Here is a 12,620-nt window from a genome sequence, read left to right on the forward strand (position 1 = left end):
TAGTCTATATGAGATATGAACGTATTTCTGCCTACACCTTCTCAACCAATTCTGGCTACTTTCTAACTGCCATTATGGATTAGTCACTTCTCAACCAACTTTTGCCAAATTTCGCCAACTCTCACACAGTTTTCCAGTTGTTTAGAGCGTAAAAACGCTGCCCCATTTAACTAACTTTAGCCAACTTTAACCTACTTTCGCCACTTTTGTAAATGGAAGTTGGAAAGTGGCTAAGGTTGGTTGAGAAGTGGCGCCGATTTACCGAGCAGTTTAAAAACCGTTCTTTTTCAGATAGAACAAATGATCTTTCCTTTTTTCTTTCCAACTCATCATCATCATCCAGCTTCAACATCCATTAATATTTTTTCCCGCAGATGTTCACTGTGCTATTTGAACTGCTCAGTCACACCTCTTACAAAATATAAAGCATGCACGCATGCATTTGTAACAAATTCACTGTATTTTGTATCTACCTACTTTTTTTATTTCTGTCTCGTTGTATAATAAACACATACCTAAATGTACAAAATATGTCTAATTTTGGTAACATAGTTGTATAAATATTAAAAGCCTTGCTCGCCATCTTCAAATTGTACTTTTTATTCCTACCATTGCCGTAAACCTGAGAGTTTGGCGCGGGTGTGCCTCTCGCGCTGGCACACCAACCATATTTTTGATCGGTACTACTCGGTACTCGGTACATTATAAACGGCACACCTTATGGGAAACTGTTTATGGCAGTTGCAGAGATCATTTGTCGTTTGTTTTCAAAACCGATGGCATTTTTATTCTCTGAGCCAATATGAATTTTAGCTTTTATCAGCTCTGCTCATCTCTGCATGTATATTTTACATTTCGGTCGATTCCGACTTTGGCTCTTTTGGCCTTCCCAGAAACCATTCAAAACGCATTTGCATATTGTGCAGCGAGAATGTCACGGTGCTACCTGGTGTCGCCCGGAGCCGTGTAGATCCGTGCCATCCTCTCGTTCCAAACTATTTGCTTATCATCAATGATTGTAGTCAATGGATGCCATCTCAGACTGGGGGTGTCGTCACATTAACATAGTCTAGTAGGGCAACAAACTTTCTGTACTCTATTTTTATTACGTTGATATGTTGAAGATATGTTTGTTACCGTTTCTTCCAATTTATTTTCACAAAAATTACCCCCCCCCCCCCGTTTCGAATTGTTTTTATTTCCGAATAGTTTTCGGTGCAAATTACAGTCCTTCAAAGTTTCTTTGCTATTTGTTGCTGTGGCCATATGTCTAGACTGGAAAAACAGACCCATTCGTGCATGTTTACTGCACTTTGATTCTCACAGCACAACAGGCATGGTAGATATGGTTATCGAAATCTGTTTGCTCAAACTCGTGTTTGAAAAACGAGGCTAAAAAGAGTATCGGAATTTAGATAGATGCCATATTTAAAACTATGAACCTATTTTGGTCCCCACTCTGTAGCTATTATTGAAGCTTTAAAATTGTTCTGCACCATTTTGAGTGGAAAAAAAGTAAAAATGATGTCTGATTTTAAAATCAGATCTTTGAGTTATGTTTTTTTTGAATTATTTTACATATGAATACCAATTTGTAACAATTTGCATTTTTTCTCCCACCCACACGTCTTACTTTATATCGTCTGCACCTCGTTCTCAAACAATTACCATTATTGCCTGTGTTCACGGACATTTTTTGTTCATACGAGCCCGTTTTTTAAATGTTCTCTATTTCTTTTTCAGCCTCCTCTCCTCGTTTTCTGTTCTTCTCTTTTGCGAAAATTCATTCAGTATTTTCAGTTTTCCCACCTACCCTACAATGGGAAACCTTTACAGTATAAAGCGCGTGCAGCACAAGCGCTGTACCAGCCCACGAGGTATAATCAAACTTTAATTAGTTAATGAAATCTTTATTGATTGCAGCCCCTGCTCCTTGTCTTCGTTCAGTTGCCGCTGTTTCATGTCTCAGGCAACATCTGGAAAACCATTCAACCATGAAAGAACTTAATGATTTTTCTATGATTGAGGTGAATCTCTCATAGTCAGAAATTCTCAATAATGCATTGATTTAAGATTTCATCTCAAACCCATCTGCCTATGTGCTCTTCATCCGACAATTTCATCTACATCGGGCAAAAGCAAAAGGTATTAATTTTTACAAGTTAGAGGGTGCCACAGGAAAATTTATGTAAAAAATAATTAAAAATATTATGAATTTGGAGAATACTTTTCTCAATAATAAAAACTACTTTGTGTGGCTGCAAACTGAAAGAAAGCTTAAAACAAACATTTTTCCAGTTCGAGCCGTTGCTTTCAATCCCAAAAGACACTTCTCCGCCGCCGTTCATGACCTCTCCAGCGACTTCAAACAACTCGGTGCGTTGCTTTCAAAATCATCGATAATAATAATAATAATAAAACAACTTTCAGGTTTCGGTTGCAAGGAAAACCAGCGCGCCGCCAGGATTTGCACAGTATGAGCCAGATACTGCTCCACCTTCTCGTTCCACATCGCCACTCTTCAAAAATGCCCCAAAAACGTCAGTCGCGGGACCAAGTCATGTTCTCATGCAACTTCCTGGCTGCGAACTGGAGGACGATGAAGAGGTGAAATAATTAAAGTTTTAAACTTAAAGTTGATTTGCATTTTTGAGCAAACGAAACACTAATCCCCTAAGCTATGGATAAAAAGGGTCACGTAAAATTTTTGGAGAGGGAAATTACACAAATACCCAATATTTGAATAGATTGTATTCAAGATTATACGGAAAAAATTGCTGCTTTAACGCATCTTGTAGACGTTTTCATTTCAACGTCGCTTCTTGAAAATGTGATGACCATAACTTTAATAAACTTAATCATTTTCAAAATCAAAAATTCCAGCTTGGACCACTTTGGGAGGTTACTGATAGCAACGGAGAAACTTTCAACTTTGATCTTCCAGGCTTAGAGGTACAGTTTAATTGTAGTTATTACATTTGATTGACAATACGCATTTTAGAGTGTACCAACCGAAGATCTCGTCAAGCAGAACAGGAAATCGAGCAAGAACTAAGGAGCGATGAAAAATATTTACTCCTAAAACCCTCAAAGATTGTATTTTACGGATTAAAATCCGTAGTCCAACCTTATTCTCATTTAGAATCTCCTCCAAGCGGTCTAATTTCAAATACACACTTACTCATATTATGTACTCACAAAATGATTTTTTTATTATTTAGTCCAAATTTCCATCAATCCATTTTTATGCTCTCAACTCAGAATAACTGTGTCGAAAAGTTTTCCTCTCTATTCTTATTAATACATTTTCCATATTTTCGCGTTAAGTGGCGCAAGTGGGTTTTGTTTTGAGCTTTCGAGAATTTAAGCCAAAGTTTTATGTAGTAACTTGCCAAATTTTAATCAAAATTTGAGCTTTTTAAGAAACTTTTCACAAAGTCATATGAACAGTAGGGTAAAAAATTCAAAACCTTCAACAGTGTTTTAGCACTATTTGTTTGATATTTGACAATTTTCGCTCTACAACACTTTAACAATTTCTTTAAAAAACTTCTATTGTGATTTGGATTTTGAAATGTTATTTTCTAGGTTTTTTTGCAGTAGAATTTGTAATTGCATTTGCTTCTTGCAATTGCTCCTTGAATTATCCAGTTTCAGTATCACTCACACCTTTTCTCCGTTACTCATTTTGTATTAATTTTGATATTTGTTTACTACCATTTGTCTATCATGCATTTCTGAATCCGATTTTTTTGTTTGAATGTTTACTGATTCAGCCAATAAACAAATCACAGTTAAACAATAAAAAGGAGTCAAAGATCTAAAAGTGCATGTGAAATTGGCATGAAGTTTGTGTAAAATGATGTGTTATCATTTTTCAAATGTAATTTTTTGGCTTCAAACAAAAGTTTGAGATTGCTACTGAGTTTTATAATATGAATAATTGAATATCTAAAACATTTGTGTAATGTTTTCAAAGTGAGGAAAAAATCAAGGAACATGAAATGAAAAACGATGAATTCGTTTGACCACAATGATGGGTTTTGTTAATGTACCTCATAACGATTGCACTAGTTTGACTCACATTCAGTCTTACATAGCGAGCGTTTCAAAGTTGCGACTTGAAAATTGTTTCCAGTGTCGTTAATAATGTGTGCATCGTTTTTCCACATTGTCACTGCTTCAAGGTTCCGGATAAAAACATTGCTAATTAATTGTGTTGATAAAATAAATTTATAGAGTTTTCAACCTTGTTTATTCGTCAAAGCTTTTTTTAAAATTAGTATTCTAGATATACTGTCAGTGTTTGAAATTACTAGAAGCCCTCTCCCATTCGCCGAAAAAACGAGATGAGGTTCATCTAACTAGTCCATTCTAATTCCATGTGGTTGGATGCATTCTTAGCGCCGCCGTATAGGGCTCTTCTCTATGTCTCATTGTGCTCGCCCCCACTCATGTCAGCAAACAGTGTTGTCGTATAAGGAAGGCGAGCAATTGAGAGCCCGCCTCTCCTATCCTACCGTAGTTTTTGGGGGTGAAAAGAGGCAATTCAATTCATTTAATCTTGCCATCATGGCAATACCATGTGAAAAATTGCTAAACTCAAGCAGCATACAGTTATTGTTCAAGGCCCCTATGATGGGTTTGTACAACAACCTTCCAGCATTTCCATTTGCTATTGCAAATCCTTTTGTACACTTGGTAAATCAAATGATGCTAGCAAGAAAAATCCCACTGGTCCCAATGAAACAACATTCTTTATTATCGTTACGTGAGTTTGTCATAGTTTGTCGTGTGCTGATTTTATTCTCTTTTTGAAGCAATTGAATTATTCAAATGCCATGTATACTTTTCATTTACTATGTTTTCCATGATTTTCTAATCACTGACATTCTATTCTATAATTTCAATTTCGAACCTTCAGCTCATCCGCAACAAATATTAGCTTGCGCACATGACCATGGAGTGCTCTTGAACACATTTCAGTTGCCGACCGGATGCTTCACAACACTTGTGTGTTTCAAACCCGACGGCTTCAAAGCAGGAACCAATCTTGAGGTTTGTAAAATGATCACGTTGAATTATTTGTGAAGAAACTATCCTATATTAGATTTTGGAGTAAAGTTTGATGTGTTTAGCAAACAATTATGTCTTGACAACCCTTGTTGTGTTACAATATTCAGGGAAAACTTTAATTGCAAGGTTCGAGTGTCATCAACGGTAGTTTGAGAGACTAACCCCGTTTTTTTCCAAAAATATTAAAAATTTTCTATTGAAGATACATATTAGGCAAATATGTTGTACCTTTAGTAAACAAAAAATAAGATTATTGTAAGTCTGTGGTTGTTATTTTCCAGATGTTATCTCCTTATGACAATTCGGTAAAGTGAATCATAATGCGGGCTTGCAAAACGTTTGATGATCGGTATTTTACAGCAACAAATTTCTCAAACATATTCTGAACCAACATTTTTCTAGAATTTTAGTCCAACCTAACAATAAGTTCATGATGTTCAAAAATTTCAGAGCTCACTAGAAAAACGCTCAAATGCGGTACATAAATGTAATTTTGTCTTCAAAACTTTTCCAGATATGTGAAGATAATTTTTAAGATTCAATAGTTGGGAAAGTTTCATTGCAAATTTAAATTTCTGAACTAGCTTTGAACTCTGAAGTTTCCACTAAAAATTCGTTTCATCATTAGAATACGCAGTAACCATGTTTTACAGTGTGGCGTCATTAACAGATAACATTCCAAACTGAAATATTGCAGATATTTTTTTCATTTTTAAAACAAGCCCTTAATAGATATTTATTTCTACAATTTGTGTTTTAATTTTCAGTTGCCTGATGCATGGTGGCGTTTCGCCAAGGAGAGTAGTCATTCGGCAAACATTGTACATTCAAAAGTAGTGACTGACATTGCATGTGGGGCCGAGATAGTCATCAGTCGAACACCAACAGAAGACAGAAAATCAGAAGTTGAAGAGCCTGAGATCATAGATGATGTGGCGAAGAAAAATGGTATTGTTTTGCAAATAAGAAGTTTTGAATAACAAAAAAAGTATTCCAATGAAAATGTCATTGGAATTTCAATTATCTTGAGCTTTTCGTGGTTCAGCTCTAATCCAATTTGGAGCCAGAAAAAAAACAAACAGAGAGAGATGATTAAAGGGATAGATCAACTTGCAGAGAACGTGTCAAATGGATTTTCATGTGAACGGTGTGGGAAAGTTTTCAGTTACGAGTACTACCGAGACAAGCACTTGAAGTACACAAGATGTGTGGATAATGGGAATCGAAAGTTCCCGTGCACTATTTGCAACAGGTAACGACAACTTCTTAAACACAAATCTTTTGGACAATTACACAACATTTGTTTTCAAATATCAGATTTCCATAAATCCTGGACAAAATTTATCTTTTTTTTGACCCAAGCTGACAAGTTGTCAGGATTGACGTTGTTTTTGGTTTCTTGAAACATCTCAAAAATGATTTTAGTAGGAGTAAAATCGAACTATCACTATTTCATTAGTGTAAACATTTACTGTGCTCTAAACTTAACGAGTCATTCTAACACAAATAGTGTCCTAAAGTCGAATTGTTGAATGGATAAGTAGCATTTAATACCGTAACCCTTCTTGAGCACATTTCAAGTGGACTCCCGTGCCATTCACATTTTACAGGTCTTTTGAAAAACGCGATCGACTGCGTATCCACATTCTTCACGTCCACGAGAACCACCGTCCTCATGTTTGCTCCGTGTGCCAAAAATCCTTCAGCCAGTCCAGTAGTCTGAATAAGGTTTGTAACACTTCAGTAGTTATGTGCCGGCAATATTAAGCATAAAAAATTTCCAAATATGAGCATTTGGAAAAAATTTTCTCATATGGAACTGAACAGAGAATAAACTTAATATCAAAAAAAAAACAATGTTGATTCAAATGACTTGTAGAAACATCAATAGCAAAATTTACCGCATATTTGTTCTCTTGAACGTTTTTTGGCAATCTATTAGCAGTGAAAGCTTACTCGGCATTTGGAGGCAACTTCCTGCCAAATTATGGCAACTTCCTGCCAAGTTTTGCTTGTTTCCAACTTCCTGCCATATTTTGCCAACTTCCTGCCAAATTTTGGCAACATCCTGCCTGCATGTAGCATGCATGGCTTTGGCAACAGTCTGCCAACAGTCTGCCAAACTTCGGCATCAGCTTGCCAACAGCCTGCCAAACTTTTTGGCAACATTTACGGTAAACATGACGCACTGGCGTAATTCCGGAGCATCGGGTGCTTTACAGCCGAACTTCAAAATTGAATTTATTCAAACTTTGCGGTGGAACTATCGAATTTCGAATTTTAAAAAACTAACAGTGATAGAAATATTAGTAGATTATCATAAAATGAAAGCAAAGTGGGAATAAGAACGCATACTATACGAAAAACGAAGTAGGATAACTTCATGTCGTCGCGGCTTCTGAATTAATGTTGTAAAACATGTTGTTAAGAAAACCCGACTTGATAGAACGAGCTATGCGAAATTGTTTATTCTTTGAGAACAGTTACATCAACTTGCTTACAATAGTCCTTTACATCACCATGTTCTAGAATTACATGTTGGGCATTTCAGAGCTACTTATCTGTGTTTACCTCCTTGAAACTATTTTCTTCAACATTTTTTTACAAGTTTCCATTGGATTTCATATTTGAACAACTCTATTCTCCTTTATCTTGCGCGCGGGCATAGCTTAGAGGTTAAGGAATTGGGCTGACAGTCACAAGGAGAAGGTTCGGGATCTGGTAGGGCAGAAAAAGGGAAACATGACAGTGCAAGATGATATCCAGTCGATTGGACTAATTCAAAAAGTAACGTTTTTTTTTCTAATTTTACCTTGTTCTGGTTGAATCATATGTATGCTAAATTCATTTTATTGATCCCCTTAATACAAAAATAACCATAATCAGTTGAAAAAAACGAAAAAAGAATTTTTACTGACAATACCTGGGCAACTTCCTGCCAACTTCGTGGCAACTTCCTGCCAACAATTTGGCAACTTATTTTAGTGGCACTAAATAAGTTGCCAGGTTGTTGGCAGGAAGTTGCCAAAGAGTTGCAGGAAGTTGTCTCTGAATGCTGAGTAAGTTTTTCAACAATGTTTAAACTTTCCAGCACCTACGAGTTCACTCTGGTGAACGCCCGTATAAATGTTCATTCTGCCCAAAAGCTTTCACTGCATCTTCAATTCTGCGGACACATGTACGACAACACAGTGGTGAAAAACCATTCAAGGTGAGAAAGAGAACGATCTACGATTATGTTGATTTTCTTTGAAAGTTAATGAAAAAGTGTTAGAAAACAGAATAGTGATCCCTTTACAAGTGTTGTGTCTTATAGTAAACTTATGATATCTGGCGATATTAATTGATAAGTGCGAAAAAACCTAAAAAGGATATGAAAAGACAAAAGCTTCGAAAAGCCTACAAAACACTTTTATTGCACACATCAAATGGGATTGATAAGGTCAATCTTTTCAAACACCGAATAAAATAGAAAATGATACTTGTGTATTACATGCCCTCATTTTCAAATTAAGTTGAATTTTCATCAATTTCTTAATTTAAATTAATCGTGTTATACATTTTTCCTCTTTAGGATTAAATAATGTTATTTCCTAAGCCTAAAAAAACATAAATGTGGTTCACGTTTTCATTGTTCATAACTTAAAAAATCACTTTTAAAATGAGGGCATGTAATACACAAGTATCTAGAAAATGATTACTAACAAGTCACATTAGAAATTGAAAAAAGGCAGTCTGAAGGCCTGAAAAAATAATCACAACAATGAACTGCATTTATGAACCGTACCTAAAACTTACTGAAAATCCAGTTATTTTAATATTCTCAAGATTTTTATTTATTTTTCAACTTGGAAGGTTTTTACATCCATTTTTCAGTATACATCCTTTAATTTTTCATGGTAAAAACTCGAAAACTACTTGAAACTTATAAAAATCGTAGTGTGTAGTCTTAGCCGAATGAAAAACGCCGACCGTCTAATTTGACACTGTCTTGTCTCTTGTCATACACTGAAATGATCAGTAACAAACGCTGACTAGTTTCTGCGAGGAGGCAAAACGAGGGCAAATGACAATGAATCTTCCATTGTCGTAACTTTTTCGCACGTCTTCTGAAACGATAACAAATTCGTCATCAGGTCAAACGAAGCTGAACAAGTCGGTGTTTCTAAAATTGGAAATGATGTTTAGACGGTCAATTTTGAGTGTGGAAGAAAACATGAATGATTGATTGGTTTAAGGTGATCTGATCGGGTCATCTTATTATCTTCCCATTATATTATCAGCCGACTTGTTGATCTGACATTTGCTAACGAAGATCAGAAAATCACGTAATCTTCTTAATCGAATAACTAGACAGCAGAAAACAACAAAAAATTGTTTAAGAGGATAAACTTTGAGGCTCAGATTTTAAAAATATCGGTTCATTCAGAATAATTAATTTTCAAAAATAGCAAATCCCATTTGATCCAGCTAATAATAGCATAGAATTTTTTAAAAATCTAGAAAGAAAGGCACATCAAAACACATATTTATTTATTTTTCTTGGATTATTCTCTTTGGAAAATTATATTTGAGTTTAAAAATGTAATAAAGATAAAAGTATAAAAGCCCATGAAAACAACCAAATTAGAAAAATGAATTATTCTCAAAATTGTTTGATATCTCGTGTATATATATATATATATATATATATATATAATTTAATTATTTACTAATTGTGAGTTATTCTTCGAGACAGTCTCAAACTTACTACTATAATAATATTTGATATTTGGCAAAATCACTCAAAATCCATAAACTTGATTAAGCAATTGTTGCAATATAGTCAACGCGTAGTCAAGACTTTGCTGAGAAAGCAAGTCGTAACCAAGTCTGATACATTTTTTGTCAATTTTTTTTCATTGGTTGGTAGGAGTCTGGTTGAAAAAGAGCAAGAATTCGATAAAGGATGATAGAAACATCTTGCTCACGGTTTGCCTAAACTGCACTCAAGACTTGGCAGAATTTTTATTCACATTTTTTTTAGCTGAAGTTAAACAAAAAGATGTCGTTAGTTCCCAAGTATCAATATCACACTTTCTCACAACATTTTTCTACTGTTTCCGTATAGTATTGCCAGCAGTAGTGTGTTAGAACGGAATGTGTAATTAATTCAATAAAAAACAGTTTAAAATGTTGCGACAAACAATGCATTTTCTAACTCAACTGGTGTGATGCCTAATTTATTTTTTATACTTCAACAAATTACGCAGTTTAGCAAAAATTAAAAGTATATACCTGAGTTTACCTTGGTCTTTTGATTTTCAAGCCAATTCTAATGTATTCTAACTTTCAGTGTGCTCATTGTGGAAAAGCATTTGCCTCCCATGCCGCCCATGACAGCCACGTTCGCCGATCCCATATTACCGTAATCTAACCATTTTATTTTTTTCACCCAACCTCGCCCTTAAAACGTATTGTGTACCGTTATTTTCTATTTTTCTGATGATAAAATGAAACGATAAATACTGACTATCAAATGTTGTCTGAGATTCGGGTAATCTTTGAAGACTTGACGATACACCTACAAGAAAGCTGTCGGTTACTAAGTGAGACGCATAGAAAGAATAACTGGTTCTGAATGTTTCTAAAATTTCTATTATGATTCACAGGTTCGTCCAGCTGAAACATTGTAGGCCCCGTCCCAATGTCCATCGTCCATTTCTTCTTCCAAAAATACTCTATGGTCTTTGATGAAATCAGTCCTTCGACGAATTGACCACTTTGGTCGGGAAATACCTTTAAAAGTGTACGGCCACATAATTTGTACCTAGTTCTACCGTTTTCTCTGTGTCCGTTAGCTGTTGTAAAACTTCGTTGGTTCTCTGATTACGGCCAACTGGTAAAGTTTTGTTAAATGCGAAACTAGAACTTTATAAATTTTTTGGCACAACGGAAACAAGGTTTTCTAAAGTATAGTCTAGCTGCTTTTATAATCGGATTTTTAGAGATTGTGCCCTGAATGTGCCATTAATTCAAAGATTTTGTCGTTTTTTTTTCAAATTTGACTTTGATACTACTTATTTTTATGATTTCTAAAATGAAATCATTATGCAAAGTGAAACTTCATTATAATTGTTTAATTCAGTAACCATTGCATTTAAATTCAGTTTAAATGAATCAGTTACAGGAGTATTTATTTATTTGTTTTTAAAGCAGGAAAAAATGTTTGAATCCTAAAATTTAAACTCAGTAGATCTGCCATTATTTCCGTTAATTATAATGTTATTGTGAAACGTTTTCAACAAGTTTTCATACTTATAGGCTATTATTCCCAATTATTACTGTTTAAGATTAAGAATTTTTTGACAGAAAGCTTGCATTTTATACGTACTTTCAAGTATATAGTGATTTTTTTTCAGATTTCCGTTTTTATAGAAGTGTTTTTATCCGAACTGAAGCTTCTTCTTGTGTAATTACTTCTGAAGTTATAGATTTTTCACAATTATTAATGTAGACAAGCTTACTTTCAGAACAAAAAATCATTCGTCAAACATTGTATCTTGTCTGATAGAAATTGTGTTTTTGTTCCGCGTTCACTATCTCCCACCTGTCTGGCAGACTGTTTTAAAAATGCACTCATTTCTGAATGAAAACCACAACTTTCACAAGAATTACTTTTATAGTTTTAAAAACATTTGTGGATAGGACCGTGAACGTATCTCAAAATCATAATGATCTTTTTAATATATACTTTTTTGAACGTTTCCGTTGACTATTATAAAAATTATAGAAGCTTCTACAAGGTATTGAATACAACATTTAAAGATTACAAAAACCATCTGAATACCGAACATTTTTTATCAAAACCTCTTTAGCGTTTGGATTTCGAATACCGGTTAATAATTTCCAAAGCTGTTTTTACTGGCACAAGATACATCATTATGTTTTCCAACATTTGAGTGCAAGTTTGTTTTACTTGATAATTAGAGAATCAGAAACCAGAACAACAGCACCACATATCACCTTAGGTACAGTTAGAAGGACCATACCTTTGCCACTAAAAACACGCCTGTCGTCTTCTATTCCTGGTATCCTTCTATCATCCATGTATTCTGCCCATTTTTCATTTAAAAATCATTGTTCGTTCGGGAAACGACAACGACAACGACGTTGACGCAAAAGTCATCAGCAAGTTGTGTAGTACTGACGATGAATCGGGCGGAGAGGCGAAAGGCGATGTGTGATGCATCTTTTCCTCTTGTCCCTCCCACCCACCTTCGCCCCTCGTTTCTGACCTATTCTTGCCGCCAGGTTATGGTTTTACTAAAGGGTCTTTTTAGTGACTATATGCTTTTTCTTTTCATTCAGTTTTAACTACGCTCTGGTTTGAATCCATTTGCCTATCTCTAAAGTGTAGATTAATTTTTTGATCTTGTAGAATTTTTTCCAACTTTGCGTGGGCAAAATCAAAATAACTAGATGAATACGGTTTTCTTTAAATTATCGTCAAAAGTATTTAATTTTTACGAAAGGGTTTTAAGTTTAAAAAACTTTTTTGGTTT

General features: G+C 34.8%; 2 protein-coding genes and 3 non-coding genes across 5 annotated transcripts; 3 read left to right on the forward strand and 2 right to left on the reverse strand.

Annotated features, from left to right (window-relative positions):
* Positions 1–1,819: 1,819 nt before the first annotated feature.
* prdm-14 (PR/SET domain) lies at positions 1,820–3,055 on the forward strand (the record flags this gene model as incomplete). The annotated part of the gene is made up of 7 exons (NM_001373407.1): positions 1,820–1,877; positions 1,924–2,027; positions 2,074–2,145; positions 2,299–2,376; positions 2,431–2,607; positions 2,884–2,952; positions 3,002–3,055. The coding sequence occupies 7 exons, from the start codon at positions 1,820–1,822 to the stop codon at positions 3,053–3,055; spliced, it is 612 nt and encodes a 203-aa protein (NP_001360048.1).
* A 1,508-nt stretch (positions 3,056–4,563) lies between these two features.
* Positions 4,564–10,590, forward strand: F47E1.20 (C2H2-type domain-containing protein). Its single transcript, NM_001373408.2, has 7 exons — positions 4,564–4,771; positions 4,925–5,058; positions 5,844–6,024; positions 6,193–6,328; positions 6,687–6,804; positions 8,168–8,287; positions 10,412–10,590. The coding sequence occupies exons 1-7, from the start codon at positions 4,573–4,575 to the stop codon at positions 10,490–10,492; spliced, it is 969 nt and encodes a 322-aa protein (NP_001360749.1). The 5' UTR covers positions 4,564–4,572; the 3' UTR covers positions 10,493–10,590.
* F47E1.14 lies at positions 10,406–10,477 on the reverse strand. The gene has a single exon (NR_071787.1). It is a non-coding gene; the product is annotated as an Unclassified non-coding RNA F47E1.14 (non-coding RNA).
* A 1,596-nt stretch (positions 10,591–12,186) lies between the features above and the next one.
* On the forward strand, positions 12,187–12,336 carry F47E1.16. The gene has a single exon (NR_071788.1). It is a non-coding gene; the product is annotated as an Unclassified non-coding RNA F47E1.16 (non-coding RNA).
* F47E1.8 lies at positions 12,233–12,336 on the reverse strand. Its single transcript, NR_071789.1, has one exon. It is a non-coding gene; the product is annotated as an Unclassified non-coding RNA F47E1.8 (non-coding RNA).
* Positions 12,337–12,620: the final 284 nt, after the last annotated feature.

Source organism: Caenorhabditis elegans, chromosome X (assembly GCF_000002985.6).
Source record: "Caenorhabditis elegans chromosome X".
NCBI classification, from domain to species: Eukaryota; Metazoa; Nematoda; class Chromadorea; order Rhabditida; family Rhabditidae; genus Caenorhabditis; species Caenorhabditis elegans.